General features: G+C 38.2%; 1 protein-coding gene across 2 annotated transcripts in view; it reads left to right on the top strand.

Moving 5' to 3' along the window:
- The first annotated feature begins 4569 nt into the window (after window positions 1–4569).
- The window catches only part of LOC126751955 (E3 ubiquitin-protein ligase TRIM9), a 266388-nt gene continuing 254892 nt past the window's right edge, over window positions 4570–16065 (top strand). For both annotated transcript variants that reach the window (XM_050462434.1, XM_050462433.1), the window contains exons 1-2: window positions 4570–4825; window positions 5731–7366. In XM_050462434.1, the coding sequence (XP_050318391.1) occupies window positions 6407–7366 (960 nt within the window). In that variant the 5' untranslated portion in view covers window positions 4570–4825; window positions 5731–6406. The remainder of the gene's footprint in view (window positions 4826–5730; window positions 7367–16065) is intronic.

Raw genomic sequence — 16065 nt, 5'->3', positions numbered from 1 at the left:
CGAACGATTTTCTACTCGGCTTGCACTCCTGCTCTCTGAGAGCACTCATCAACAACTCGGTATAAGGGAACTGTGGGACGGCATTTCAAACTCCTTACGTACAGCTGCATCCGAAACCCTTGGTTTTCGGAAAGTGCAAAAGAACAACTGGTACGACGAGGAGTGCCGCGCCGCAGCGGAGAGAAAACGGGCTGCCTACCTCGCAACGTTACGATCGACCACAACACGTGCGGGATGGGATAGATACCGAGAATTGAAGAAGGAAGCGAGACGCATCTGCAGACAGAAAAAGAAAGAGGCCGAAATGCGTGAGTATGAAGAGCTTGATAAGCTGGCCTACAGGGGTAATGCTCGAAAATTCTACGAAAAAATGCGGCGGCTTACAGAAGGTTTCAAGACCGGAGCATACTCTTGTAGAACCCCCAAAGGTGATCTAGTCACTGATGCCCAGAGCATAGTTAAATTATGGAGGGAACACTTCTCCAGCCTGCTGAATGGCAGTGAACGCACAACACCAGGAGAAGGAGAACCCGATTCCCCAATCGATGACGATGGAGCAGACGTTCCATTACCCGACCATGAAGAAGTTCGAATAGCAATTGCCCGCCTCAAGAACAACAAAGCGGCAGGGGCCGACGGACTACCGGCCGAGCTATTCAAACACGGCGGCGAAGAACTAATAGGGAGAATGCATCAGCTTCTTTGTAAAATATGGTCGGACGAGAGCATGCCCAACGATTGGAATTTAAGTGTGCTATGCCCAATCCATAAAAAAGGAGACCCCACAATCTGCGCCAACTACCGTGGGATTAGCCTCCTCAACATCGCATACAAGGTTCTATCGAGCGTATTGTGTGAAAGATTAAAGCCCACCGTCAACAAACTGATTGGACCTTATCAGTGAGGCTTCAGACCTGGAAAATCAACAACCGACCAGATATTCACCATGCGCCAAATCTTGGAAAAGACCCGTGAAAGGAGAATCGACACACACCACCTCTTCGTCGATTTCAAAGCTGCTTTCGACAGCACGAAAAGGAGCTGCCTTTATGCCGCGATGTCTGAATTTGGTATCCCCGCAAAACTAATACGGCTGTGTAAACTGACGTTGAACAACACGAAAAGCTCCGTCAGGATCGGGAAGGACCTCTCCGAGCCGTTCGATACCAAACGAGGTTTCAGACAAGGCGACTCCCTATCGTGCGACTTCTTCAACCTGCTCCTGGAGAAAATAGTTCGAGCTGCAAAACTAAACAGAGAAGGTACCATCTTCTATAAGAGTGTACAGCTGTTGGCGTATGCCGACGATATTGATATCATCGGCCTCAACACCCGCGCCGTTAGTTCTGCTTTCTCCAGGCTGGACAAGGAAGCACAGAAAATGGGTCTGGCAGTGAACGAGGGCAAGACGAAATATCTCCTGTCATCAAACAAACAGTCGTCGCACTCGCGACTTGGCTCTCACGTCACTGTTGACAGTCATAACTTTGAAGTCGTAGATAATTTCGTCTATCTTGGAACCAGCGTAAACACCACCAACAATGTCAGCCTAGAAATCCAACGCAGGATAACTCTTGCCAACAGGTGCTACTTCGGACTGAGTAGGCAATTGAAAAGTAAAGTCCTCTCTCGACGAACAAAAGCCAAACTCTATAAGTCGCTCATAATTCCCGTCCTGCTATATGGTGCAGAGGCTTGGACGTTGTCAACAACTGATGAGTCGACGTTGCGAGTTTTCGAGAGGAAAGTTCTGCGAAAGATTCAGGGTCCTTGCGCGTTGGCCACGGCGAATATCGCATTCGATGGAACGATGAGCTGTACGAGATATACGACGACATTGACATAGTTCAGCGAATTAAAAGACAGCGGCTACGCTGGCTAGGTCATGTTTCCGAATGGACGAAAACACTCCAGCTCTGAAAGTATTCGACGCTGTACCCGCCGGGGGAAGCAGAGGAAGAGGAAGACCTCCACTCCGTTGGAAGGACCAAGTGGAGAAGGACCTGGCTACGCTTGGAATATCCAATTGGCGCCACGTAGCGAAAAGGAGAAACGACTGGCGCGCTGTTGTTAACTCGGCTATAATCGCGTAAGCGGTGTCTACGCCAATTAAGAAGAAGAAGATATATTTAAGAAATCATAATTTTCCAATAAAAATTCAGAAGATCTGAACAGGATATTCTATATTAGAAACCTTCTTTAGAAAATAAGTTGAAAAAAAAACTGATAGATATTAGGTGTGGTTAGGTTTGAAACTGAAATTCTTAATTTATTCTTATGTCGTCCCACTGATAGTAATCCCCTTTGGACCCGATACACTTCTGACAACGTTTTTTCCAATCCTCGAAACAGTTGTTGAAGTCAATTTCCGGAACAGTCCTCAATGCGCGTCTTCAATTGACTCAAAACGGTTTTCCCGGAGCGGTAGTTTGAGTTTGCTGAATAGCCAGAAGTCACAGGGAGCTAAAACAAGCGAATAAGGTGGTTGCGGCACCGAAAATTTGGCGAAAAACTCACGAAGAATCAATCCAGTATGTCACGGTGCAAACCAAGAGTTGTCGGCCCATAACTCTGGACTTTTACGAATAGCTTCGCGCAAACGACGCTTAACACTCAAATAGTATTCCTCTTTGTGCGTATGGGCGATCGGAGGGAATTCGGTGTGTATCACAACTCGATATTCGAAGAAAACTGTCAATATTACCTTGATTTTTGACTTGTTTAAATTTGTTCTTTCGGCTTCGGCTCACCTTTGCCACAATATTCGTCCGATTGATCGTCTGTTTTCGGCTAGTACGCACAGATCCAAGGCTTATCGCCTGTAATAATATGTTTCATGACATCCTGGTAGTCGGAAAGCATTGTTTCACAGACGTTAACGGGAAGCTATTTTTCGAAAAAAATTTAGTGATTTTGGAACCAATCGTGCTTTCACTTTTTTGAAAAATGTGTTCTCGGGCGATATGGAACTTTCGAGTAAAACTTCAAATGGGTGTTTGAACTGGTGATCACGGCAGCACGAATACCGCTCGGTAGATTTAATGGATTTAATGCAACTCTTTTTTATTTCGATTTTTATAAACTCTTTGTTTTTTCCCAAAAATGTTGAAAAAAGTTCCTGAGACCGCCACTTTGTTAAGGAAAAATAAATCGCCACTAGAATATCTATGAATAAAACTATTTTTTCTCCAATTGATTTTAGATGATCTTTAAGGATTGGAGAATTAGTGATGGTCTTCGCAAGGGGCTTTGGTTGGAACTGGATCAACACAAACAGTCATTTCCTTCAAATTTTAAGTCGAAATCCTATTAAACGAAGCTTTGTAATACATACCTTTAAAAAATAAAATAATATACTCGAATTTTTTAATGTCCCTGAGCACAAATAATCCCTTAACGTTTGTGCGAGTAACTCATAAATCACTAAATATATTTCTCCAAAATTACAAGGGATATACACATGTACATATGTGACCTGGTCTACGAAAAGGGAGCTAACGTGCGAAAACTAGTTTTCTGGGAAAAGCTGTTAAAAATAATCGTCAGTTTCTCGTTATCTCATTATTTGTTCTCCTTTTTTTGACACCAAAGCCCCCTTTCCGTAGACCAGGTCACATATGTATATCTTTTTAGCACCTCTTCATGAAATGTGAAAATTCGTAAATTCGGATATTAATCACGTCCACCCCCATGCAAAGCTTATGTTGACTCGCTAAAAAAGAGGGTCAGAAGTACTAACGCGGATTTTCATCCTTATATCACAATTTACAAATAGGCGAAATCGAATTACACCCCGTCTACTTTCCATATACCATAATGGAAATCCATCTACCAATCAATGTATCGGAAAAAAGTTTCATTCAGAATTAATCAAAATAGACCCATAATCTTGGAAACACCCATAACCTTAGAAGCACCCAGTTACCGAATATGTGGACCTCAGCGCCTATATTTGATTTCACAGAGCAAATATTGGTCAATATTTGAGGTATGTAAGTATATTAATGACATTCAGAGATCAACTATTACTGATAATAATTAAGGCCTTCGGCCAAATATGGATAAATTCCGCTAAGTGGTATTAAAAGATATACATACATATGTATGTACATACATATGTAATGCATATGCTTTAGATCATATGTACTTATGTATGCATGTAAACCTCTCACTGACTATATTTTAAGTGTTTAACAGTTGCCTTGAACAAAAATCTGTGTCATACAAGTATACCGCGAAGGTACCTTGTAAGAGAAGGTGTTGCATACAGGGTCTTGAGTTTGTAATGATCCTACATATGTACATACATACATATGTATGTACTTATATATATGTATGTAATTTCGGAGCACTATTCGAAAATTTAAATATTTCAGTTAAAATAAACAGTTGCAGGTTCGAAGCTCGAACCACTGTTGCAATCCACCACGAAAGTGCTGCAGCAAACATGTTTGACGTGCGCTCAACACGTTCCACAGCAGCGAACATGCTGCGACATGTTCATAGCGGTCGCTTTCTTGGTTTATCGGCACAACAGGCAAATTCAGTTATCTTGTTGTTGGCTAGACATCGCGAGTGAAAGACGTGCGCACGGTTGCTAGAATTTCGTTGATGGCATTTTCTTCACGGTGAATCAAAAATTTCCAGTGTATTGAATGAAAGTGTGAATAAATTGTCGATTAAACGTTCAATGAGGGATGTTTGCAAATAAAACCATTTGATGAAGAAGGTTGTAAACTAAAAAGCAAAAGAGGCAAGTGAGAAAGGTTAAAAAGTGTATTTTTGCGTAGTGAACGGAAATTGGAAAAGTGTTGCTGCTGTCAAGGTGAGCGCCGCTTGTGAGAAAGTGATGAGAAAACGTTGAGTGAAATCATTTCCTTGATTACGCTAAGTGCAAAATATTTTAATCGAATGGAAAAGACAGCGGATTTTATCACCATATATACATACATATCTACATGTACAGAAAATACAGACCTATCGGTACATTGTTTGTGTTATTGTTTTATTTAAGTTGTTTGTGCTTAGTGAGTTTTCCAATTTGCCGCAAATCATAACAGCAAACACTGCTCCGTGCCACCTACGTGCAGGTGTAAGCGTTTGGGGTGGGGATTAGCATGTGTTGCGCTTGCTGTGGCAAAGTGTGAAATGTGAAGAAGAAAGCATAGGAAACAGGAAGTGTTGTTGCACTTAGAGACTGACACTGACGTTGCAAAGTTTGAAAATTCACGCTGATGTGCGCTTTTTTTTTGCCTGATAACCGGTGTTTGTGTTTATTCTTTAGAGCCGATCATAAGTGGGTGTTCACAGCTGGTGTAAATATTGATGATTATGTGTTTTGATTGAAAATGGAAGAGTAAAGATAAAGAATAAATTTGTGTGCGAAAAGGATTGCGTGGATTTATTGAGACGGTTATAAATGGTGTGCTAAAAAATTAGTTCAAAGGATTAACAGAAATTAGAATTTTTATACCGGAAAGCAAAAAAAAAAAATAATAATAATAATTTCTAACTTAGAACCCTAAAATAACGATGACGGATATTATTGTGTTAGTGTAAGAAGATATCAAATTATTTTTTCTTCAAAAGTAAAGTGCGAAAAAGAAATTTTCATGGCAAATATATCAATTTCTTTAAAAAAAATTTATATATTTATATATCTACAAATGTCTACATATTGCTTTAAATTAATATATTTTTCATTAAAATTTTTTTTATTTCCTCCAACAGGATTGTGAATGAAATTTGATTATAACAAAGTGTAAACTAAAATCAAAAATACCGACTTGAATTTTTATTGAAAGCAAAACAAAAAGTGAATTGGTTATAAAACAAAAACAAAAATAATAATAAAAAAAAACTACTAAAAGAAACTTAAGCAAAATAGTGAACAAAATAAAAGAAAATCGTGCATGGAAAGTAAAAATATATTTTTCAAATATAAAATATAAAAGTTGAAAAAAATTAGTTATAAAAAGTGTACATTTTTATGTAAAATAATGATAATATATAAAAAAAAGTGTTTGTATAAAGTGCATCTAAAAAAATTTAAAATTAAAAAAGAACTTTCAAAAAAAATTTCAAAAAAAAATTTTAAAAAAATTAAAAAAAAAATTTCAAAAAAAATTAAAAGAAAAGAAATATCAAAAAATTTTTTCAAAAAATATTAAAAAAAATTATTTCAAAAATATTTTGCCAATAAAATATACCAATCATAGAGCAACAACTAAACAGAAAATAAATCATAACCAAGCGGAAGTGTGCTCTTTAGTTCAACGGAAGTGAGAGTGTGAATTGAAAAAAAGTGCTGAGTGTAATTTGTGAATTGGAAAATGTATTGAGTTCACACTTTTGAAATCATAAATTCTGAAACTAACAGTGAAATTAGTCCGAACACAACGCTAGCATGGAGGACGAACTACGCTGCCCGACATGCAAACAACTTTTCGCGAATCCGGTGCTGTTGCCCTGTTTCCACGCCCTCTGCTTGGGCTGTGCACTTGACATACAGACTACGTACACACCCGCTGCGGCCTTGGCTGCTGCCAACAGTGCCAGTGTTGGCCACGTCTCGAACGGCAATATCAACGGCGGCTGCCTAATACATGCCCATCCATTGCATGGCGGCACAGCAGCAGCTCATGGCAATAGCATAACCACAACAGCTACGGTACACTCGCATGCTCCAGTCGCGCCACCGTCACATCCACCATCGACACGTCACTCATCGAACAGTTCGGCCGCCAGCACCGCCAGCTCGGCTACAGGTAGCGAAAGTGTTACATCCGATCAGGATCAAGCGGATAAGGTGAGCATTTTGAGTGAGGCCGACTCGGGGGTGGTTTGCTGTTCGAACACATCACGTCCGGTTTCGTACGCTGGCACTGCACAGTTACAAGGTTTGCTGCAGGGTGCTGCTGCTGCACCACCAGGTGCTGCTTTCTACTTAACTTGTCCGCTCTGTCGCAAGCTGGTGTTCTTTGATGAGGGTGGAGTGCGTAATCTACCCGCCTATCGTACCATGGAATCAATTGTTGATCGTTTTTGTGCACGCGAGGCGCTACGCTGTCAAATGTGCGAGACCGATCCGAAGGTCGCATCGATTGTGTGTGAGCAATGCGAAATACGCTACTGCGATGCATGTCGGGAGCTATGCCATCCAGCACGTGGCCCGCTGGCCAAACATAATTTGGTGAAACCGCGTAATGCAGCATCGCAGCGAGAGTCGGTGTGCGGCGAACATGGCGATACATTATCCATGTACTGCTTTGTGTGCAAAATGCCCGCCTGCCCACAGTGTATCGCCGAAAAACAACATCCCGGACATGAGGTGCAATCCATCAGCGTCACTTGCAAGGCACAAAAGGTCAGTGTTTAGTTATTAATATTCGTAAAACTAATTAGTTTTCTTAGAAAGTATAATTTTATTTGCCTAATTAAACATGTTGCTGACATATGCAAGGTGTTGGCTTTAGTTAAAATAAAGCATAAATATCTAGATATGGTAAATTAACTAACTTCAGCATCAAATTTTCACGCTACAGCTCCTTGTGAGCTTTGAATGCTGCACGTGTGCATCACAGACAGCTTTTGCTTCTCTTTATAATTTTGTATGCTTAGCTTTCCCAGGTCTTTCTTGAGTTCGTCAATCCATCTTGATTGCCATCTTCGCCTTACTTTAGTGCTCTGTTTTTGTTCCTTCTTCCCATGACTCATACCTGTATCATCCTAGTCGATGCGATTTGATAAAGCGTATAATATTTTTACCTTTTTTAAGCTGGTATAGCTCATGGTTCCACCTAATGCGTCACTCGTCTTTATCCTACAAAGATATGTCTTAGGATTTCTTTTCGAATATTTGCAGTTCGGTTTTGTCCTTTTCGACTAGCGTCCATGGTGCTGCTCCGTAGCAAAATACTGCTCGAATGATGGTTTTGTATAATGCAAGTTAAAACTGCCTATTAGCTTTGTATATATATCTTGTATACTCAGACTTGTTGAGTTGTCGCTACTGAGCTCGAGAACCAAGTAATCAAAGGCTTTCAGACTTTCAGTTTGGGGTGTCTTACAAACTTGAGTAACTTTATTTTATAACTTTTCATTTCATTGTATCCTTATTGTTATTGTATACCGTTTGCGAATGCTTATACCTCGCCCTTAATGAAGTTATCTCAGTCACATAGTTTATATTCCGAGAAAGCAGGCACCGTCAAAGCAGTTAAAAGAAAAACAAACTAAAGTCTAACAAAACCGAAAAAGAAAAATCACTAGTTTCCCCGCAATCTCATGAATAATAAGGAAGTGAACTAGCAACAAACACACACTGCGAAAAATACCCGAAAAATAAATCAAAACATTACAATACACAACACACTGCAGGATAAAAGAACAGCAAAGCAAACCATAAACCAAAACAAACAACCTCAACATGGTGTTATCTAGCACCTTGCCCAAAATTAACACTCGATTTTCGTGCTCAAACACACAGCAGAGCATACAAAAGGCCAAGCCACAATCTGCACTTCCTACTTTCTGCTACAGCCACCTTCGGCAGCCTTTCCTGCTGCATGTGTCAGCGAAAATCCCTTCGCCACTCCATTGACCAAACTCAAAACTCCCTCCAGTTAACTGTTAGTTGCTGTCTTAGCCGTTTCTTTATATTTTTAGTATTCGTGGTTTGGGTTTGTCCTAACCGCTCTGACAGCCATTTCCGCCTGCTCAGCAGAAGAAATTTTAATCGAGCCTAGAGCAACCGTGTAGTTGGTGGTATTGGCACGTCACTACCAGCCCACAACTAACTGGTATGTGTGTGTGTGTGTGTGGTTGTAGTAGTGTTTGTGTGAAGTGCGAGGTTGGTGAATAGCAGAGATCCCTGCAGCACAATTTATTGCTTTGGAGCTGTCATTCTTGACTCGGGGCGCATTTGTCATGCTGGGGGTGGAGCTGGCAGCCAGTGTCCGAATGTGTCTATAAACATAAACTTTTGTATCACGGTGTTGGTAACGGATGCATACATATCTAGTGTTTTCTTACAATTTTCTTACATTTTCCTTGAAGCTAATACTCCTTGTTGCTTGCGCTAAATGTGTGTGGGTGTGCGTGTATTTGTATTTACTAGAAACCCAAACAAAGCGTTGCGGTGTCTGTTGGCAGGCGTTGTTCTGTGAAAGGAGTGAGCTTTCGGGTTGAGTCTGTTGGGCGATAAATTAATCGAAGACTTAACTGCCATCTTAAATAGTAACTACTGTGCGTTTTTATTGTTGCTTTATGCCTCGCCACACATACACATTTGTCTAACAATTATTATTATTCTTTTTGCTGTTTGTCAGCATTGTCATTGATTTGTTGTTTTGTGGCAGACATTTTTCAAAAACCCAAATATAACGATTTCTGCACACTTTCGGCCAAGTCAACAAAAGGCTTGGTTGTTTGTTCACCCAAATTTTATTTGCAATATGGATGCATATATACACCAGGAGACTTATATGTAAGTATTATCCAGCTGGGCCGTGTGTGTATTTTTTATACCCTGAATAGAGTATATTAAGATTTCCACGAAGTTCGTAACAGCTGCAAGGAAACCTCGGAGACCCTATATATAGGTTAGGTTACGTTAGGTTAATCTGGTATACCAATATGTCAAGCATAGACCATACCAGATGGAGTTCAGTTTGCGAGGTTCAAGAGAAGTAGTCGTGCTTTAGGTTTCCTGTGCTTGACGCGAATCTTAACAGACTCTGCGGCCTCACTATCGATACCTCCTCCAGTGCATCATACCGAGGGGACTCCAGATGCTTACAGCATAGTCTTGTCAATGGGGGACAAGTGCACAAGAGATACTCCATTGTTTCCTCCTAGACCCTGTATATAAATGATTATGATGACCTGAGTCGATTTAGCCATGTCTGTCTGAATATAACTAGATAGTTCCGCAGTTTTTGAGATATCTTTCTGAAACTTTGCAAACGTTCTTTTCTCCTCAAAAAACCGCTTATTTATCGGAACTTCCGCTATCGGACCATCGGTTCAGATCGAAGCCCTATAGTCTAGTGTCCTAGTTGTATTGCCTTACAAACTAAGTTCTTCTATGAAAACTCTTTTCATTTGTGCAGGGTATTACTCGTACAGCTTCGGTGCAGCCGCAGTTAACGTTTTTTCTTCTTTTGTTTTATTTCTTCCATATTTTTTGTTCGTTGTGTCTTAAGTGCGTCTACTAAGTGGTAATTTATGTTCATTCCCATTGGCTATTTGATTTTGCTTTGTTTGATGAACCCACTCGTGCGAATTTTTATTTACAGAGTATACATATGTACATATATCTCCTTCAGATGGTCTCCATATATTTCAGAAACTAATAAATTTGTTAATATATGTATGTTCATATGTTTTAGGTTGAAGAAAAAGTTGAAAAAGATAACTAGGAGTCATAAAAGAGTTCTTAAAACTTTGAAAACACTAAATATAGGAATAAAACTAAATAAAGAATTAAAATTAGAAAAGAACAAGGACTGATCTTCTGTCGAAAGTTAATGCAAAATGCATCTATCGTTAGGTTAGGCATTGCTTTACTGCAATGAATGAAGTAAAAAATTAGTCTACATGTTGCTAGGACAGAGCAATCAGCTGTTCTTTTGCACATTAAACAGTTGACTTCTGGAGTGTTAGGAGAAACTCATATACAGTTAAGGTGTTATATACAGTTAGAAGTCCAAAAAAAAAACGAATTTTCCAGAATTTTTTCTGAGAAGACTTTTAAATTTATTGATCCAAAAATGTGTACACATATAATGGTGTCTTTTATCTGTATTCTAAGACTTAATATTAGTAAAAATTATTATTTGGAAGCGAACTACAGCTGCTCTCCGGGAGCTGCTCTCAAAAAGGACGTTGTGCGATGACCATTTTATCTCTGAACTGAATCTACTGAAATTAAAAAAAGCAAACAGAATTAATTGGAGGAATAAGCAAAATAATTTTTTTTTTTGACAGAATTGCAGTTTCTGAAAAAATCGAGTTTTGACCAAAATTTGTTAAAAAAAAATTTTATTGATGAAAAATATATACATATGTATATTAATTACTAGAAAATATATTTAAGAAGCTCGTGTTAAAATTTGAAACTTATCGGTTTAGCCGTTTTCGACTTTGAAAACACCATTTTGACAAAAACTCGTTTAATTAGGGCAATCAATTGTTTTTGTTTTTTGTTTTTGCATTTTTTGTTCTCTTACTTTGAAAACACCATTTTGAGAAAAACTCGTTTAAGGGATCAGTAGGGTCAAGCTTTAAACGCTTTTTTTCAAATTTTTTTTTTTAATTTTTGCATTTTCTTTCTCTTATGTCCCTTAGAATTAATTTGTTTAGTATTGGAAGTTTTGACAAAATTTCGTAAAAAGGCAATTAAAAAAAAAATAATAATATTTATCCGCTATTCGTTTGGTAGGGAGCGCTCGGATTTTTGTGTGATCAACACATCAAACTTTAAACGCATTTTTTTTCTCATTAAAAAAACACACTTTTTTGTACACTCCCTGAATAAAAATGTGAAAAAGTTCTATTTTACAAAAAAAAAAATGTCAAAAAAACAAGCCAGATTACCCTACTGACCCCCTAAAGGGCCTTGAACTTCCAAGCACTCTAAAACGCGCTTTCAAATTTGCGTGTAACTTCGAAAATATTTACCGGAATGAAATGAAATTTTCTGTGTGTATTCTTAAATATATATACATTAAGGAAATAAAATTAAAAAATCGATTTTTTTTAAACTAAATGTATATAACACTTTAAACTTCTATAACTCGAAGTGCTCCAAAACTCGAGCTCTTGACTTGGCAATAGAAGTCAAAATTTCATACAAATTTCCTACCATAACTAGAAGTCTCTCAAACTCGAAGTGTTTTTGTGGATTACGGTGAATCCAGTTCAAGTGAAGTTCAACTGTAGTTGAGTCAATTTAGCCATGTTCGTCCGTCTGTCTGTATATACACATACTAGTACCTCAGTTTTTGAGATATCGATCTGAAATTCCGTATCCACGTCCTTGACTGCTTCGTCACAACTGAAGTATACGTTTTTTCTATTGTTTGTTTAAAAAAATCGTTGAGAGTAAATTATTGATTTTGACTCTACCGGCTATAATTTAAAAAACTTGGCTCTTCAAATAATTTTTAGTTTTTAAGAGGCCTTTTTCACTTCTTTTAATTAATTAAGCATTTTGAGTGATAATAGGTTGTCAAAAAAGTCTTGCGGTATTTTTATTGAATTTTTTTTTTATTGAAATAGAAATGAATTTTTAATGACTCATGCCCAGCTCTTGACCGATTAATATACTAGTATGGGAACTTTGCAAGTCATAACCTAAAAATAAATCTCGCTGCTTACTACCACATGCTTTCAATTGAATCGACTTCGAATTCGCAGGTAAATGTGAGTTTCCATTATAGTCTATTTAAGCATTGAGGTTTGCAAGCATCCATCTTAACACGATCTAGGCTTAAACCTCAACTTTTTTGAAATTTTTTAAGAAAATTATGCAAATTAGCCAGCTACTTGGCATACCACACACAGTAGTGTAAAAATATGCAAATGCAATTACCTGCAGCAGCTGTGTTGAAAATCGAAGTTAAATGTAAAAAAGTAAATAAAACTAACGATTTCGCAACTACCTGATACCTGAAACCACACACTCACTATTAGCGGAGTCAGAGTGAACGTGTTTGCGGACTGAACAAGTGCACACATACATACATACATATCTACAAACAAACATTAAATTTAGTGTACGTTGTAATGACGAATGAGTGATGAATGTCTTACAAACGCTTTTCACTTAGTTGACCGTGAACTTGCTGACGCGACTTAGCGCAGTGTGACTAATGTTAGATAAGGTGCGAAGCAGCAAAACAGGTTGACGCGTTCGGCGTGCCACAGAAGTGCTAAAATTTGCGCTAACACTAAGCATGAACAGAGCTGAAGTCGCGCATGTTTCCTAAACGCGCGCAAATTTACATAGAAACACAGATACATACATACATATGTATGTATATGTTTATCTATATTATGTTGTTGTTAACAGCAATTACACCATTTCATCGTTTCGCTTTCGGCCGCACCGCAAGCGCTCGCAGATAAGCGAAATGTGCGCACAGTTAGTAATTTATTTCCAATTTTTGCATATCTTATCTGTTATTCCCCACCTCACCACCTCACCACCTCGCCAGGTGTGTTTGCCGTTGCTGTGTTTCTTTTGTATTTGTAAATGTCAAATAATCTTTGTATGCTTAATGTGTAGTCAAACACTTTTTTGCTACGAGCGTCGCGTCGGTGACTTCGCCAGCTACGAGCATTTGCTTAATAAAGCGAAAAAAGCAGTCCAAATTGTCAGCTGTCACTGTGTAACATTTTTCATCTTCCAAACTTATTGCTTTGGTTTGCCTTTCATTTGCATGAGTTTGTTGCTCATTTTACACTCGCAACCGACAGCAACTGTCTCTTTAGTAAGTTTTAATTTTCGTGCAAATATTCCGAAGTCACATAGCCAAAATAACAAACAATGCGAGTCAGACTCGTGTTGTATTTGCACCTCTGCTGGCGTCTGAACTGCTAAATGGCAGTGGAGACATGCCTTAAGGTAAGTTAAATAAGAATTCATCATTACTTTAGCGAGTTGTCACCGTTGTCTTTTATTTAATTTTCTGAAATTTTAACATTCCGCAATATATTTACATATGTGGATGCTTTCTGCTTGCTCGTGTATGAAGAAAGCACTAGAAAAATAATAATTTAGTTAGTGCAAGCTTCAAAATTCTCTTGTCAGTCGAATAGCAGTAAACTAAAAACTTCAAGGAGTTACATGGGTTTCCTCTGGGAAAAAACATATTTTTTCAACAATTTTTTCTCATACAAAAAATTCAATATTTTTACAAACATGCACTATTAACCAAGAATTCTGAAATTTTTGTAAAAAAATATTTTAAACTCGGCCATTGCGGCGCCACTTTCGGTGACAGCATAACTCCTTACAGGATCATCTAAAGTAAAAAAATATGTGTTTTAGTTAAAACCTTAACTTAGAACTTGGACGAAGAAAAAAACTGAAAATTGGATTTTTGGCAGATATTTTTACAAAAAAAAAAAAAAAAATCGTGAAATTGTTTTTCAAATATTTGTAATCGAAAAAAATCCTTCGTCCCAATCTTTAAGAATTGTATCTCAAAGACCTGTGTAAAATTTCATGAAGAACGGTTGAGTATCTCCCGAGAAATCTTGCCCACTGACTTCAAAAACACAGTTACGAGAAAAACACGTTTAAAGACGACGCACTTAGCGCTGCCTAACCACGAGCGCACAAGTTCTCAACGCTGTATCCTCGAAACTATTACTCGAATCAACTTGAAAATTTGGGACAATATTCTAGAGGTGTTGTAGAATTTAATAAGACAATAAAAAGATAAATTTTTTGAAACCCGTACACCTCTGAGGCCCCTTAAACTATTTTATAAATAGAAGACTAGGAGGGAACATCACAATTGCGATGGAACCACGAAAATTTAAAGTAGCACAAGCAACACTAATAAAACTTTAATTCATCACCAAATTAAAGAACACCGTCGAGAGTCAATCCGGAGCTCGGAACACGATGTTTTTTTTATAGCGGGGGGAAGCATCGAAGGCCGGAGTGTGCAACTTTAACCCACTAAACCTAATCTACTTCCAACACATGTCGCCGCGGAACCACCGGGTTAAGTTTTACTTCATAAGAGATAAGAAGACATTAAGAGGCTCCATTATGGTACATACTTGACTGACAACTAATCTCATGTAAGTGGTTTGCCATAATTAGAGCTGACGCTTCGCCGACAGCTTTCTATTTATTAGAGTACTGACATCTATGTACTCCCAAGGTTTCCACCGTAAAACTACAGCCACGGGGACACTGAAAAATATGTTGTCAGAGTTTTATTTGCAATCATACGCTACGGACTAACGTCTCGATGAAATTGAAACATATACCTTTTAAAGCATCCGTGCCCACTCAGTTTCTGGGTAAAGTTGAAATTCAGTTCGGCATGTCGTCTAACTATGTCCAATATGAGTCTATGATTCACTGTCCTTTTGAAGAGTTTTGCCGCCATTGTAATGCTCTTGATTCTCTCCTTTTAGTTTTAAGTTCAATATCAATCCAATATGGTCCAACCTGTTGCTGTCAAGTAATCTCACATTCCCCTATGGTGAACGATACTTTTTCTTCGATTTTCCGGGTAATAATGAGCAAGACTTCTGTTTTCTTCTCAGCCAGCTCTAGACTCATAGAAGCAAGCCATTTTTGCAATTATTACATTTGATACGGAAGTCATTTAGGTGTTTGAACGCCGCTGTCACTATGAGTTTATCTGTTTAACGGTTTTTTTTATTGATTTTTTCTTAACACCCTTCATACATCAGGTTCCAAAGTATGAGACCTAAGCCCGAGCCTTGCGGTACACTTCTCAAAATAGAATAGCTCTTAGTGGCTTCGACCGTGTCGAATATCAATCTTCTGAACTTTGATTATGTTTGTCCATTTTGCTGAGTTGAATACATTCTTTGCATCCAAAGCAATTAGCGCGCAAACCCGTAACTTGGCTGTTTTCATACTTCTGCTTATATATTTGTCTCTTTTTATCGAACTCTGAAATAATTATTGACCAAACCAAAAATTTATTGTTTAAAATTATATTTAGTTGGATATACCATCAAATTTGACCCAAATCAGTCCATTTAAACTGCATGCGCAAACCGAACCTTTATTTTATTCGTGCGAAGTCTGATCTCCATATGTCAATTAGTTTAGCGATTTTAACCATGGAAAGTACGTGTTGATTGAAATTTTGTGTTTCTAGTTGAACCACATCTAAGGAGTCGTTGAATATGTTGGTAGTGTTGTTCTGGTTAGTCTCTTAGTCGGTAACAGGTACTTGTATTAAGGGTCTATACCAGTGAAACGCATGAAAAATTAGGCTATTTTCGTGAATTTTTTTTAAAAGAAAGTGCGCTATCGAATTTTTCGAAGTTCTTTGGACATAA

The sequence above is a fragment of the Bactrocera neohumeralis genome, chromosome 3 (assembly GCF_024586455.1).
Source record: "Bactrocera neohumeralis isolate Rockhampton chromosome 3, APGP_CSIRO_Bneo_wtdbg2-racon-allhic-juicebox.fasta_v2, whole genome shotgun sequence".
In the NCBI taxonomy this organism is placed as follows: Eukaryota; Metazoa; Arthropoda; class Insecta; order Diptera; family Tephritidae; genus Bactrocera; species Bactrocera neohumeralis.
This window is presented reverse-complemented; position numbering and strand designations above follow the sequence as displayed.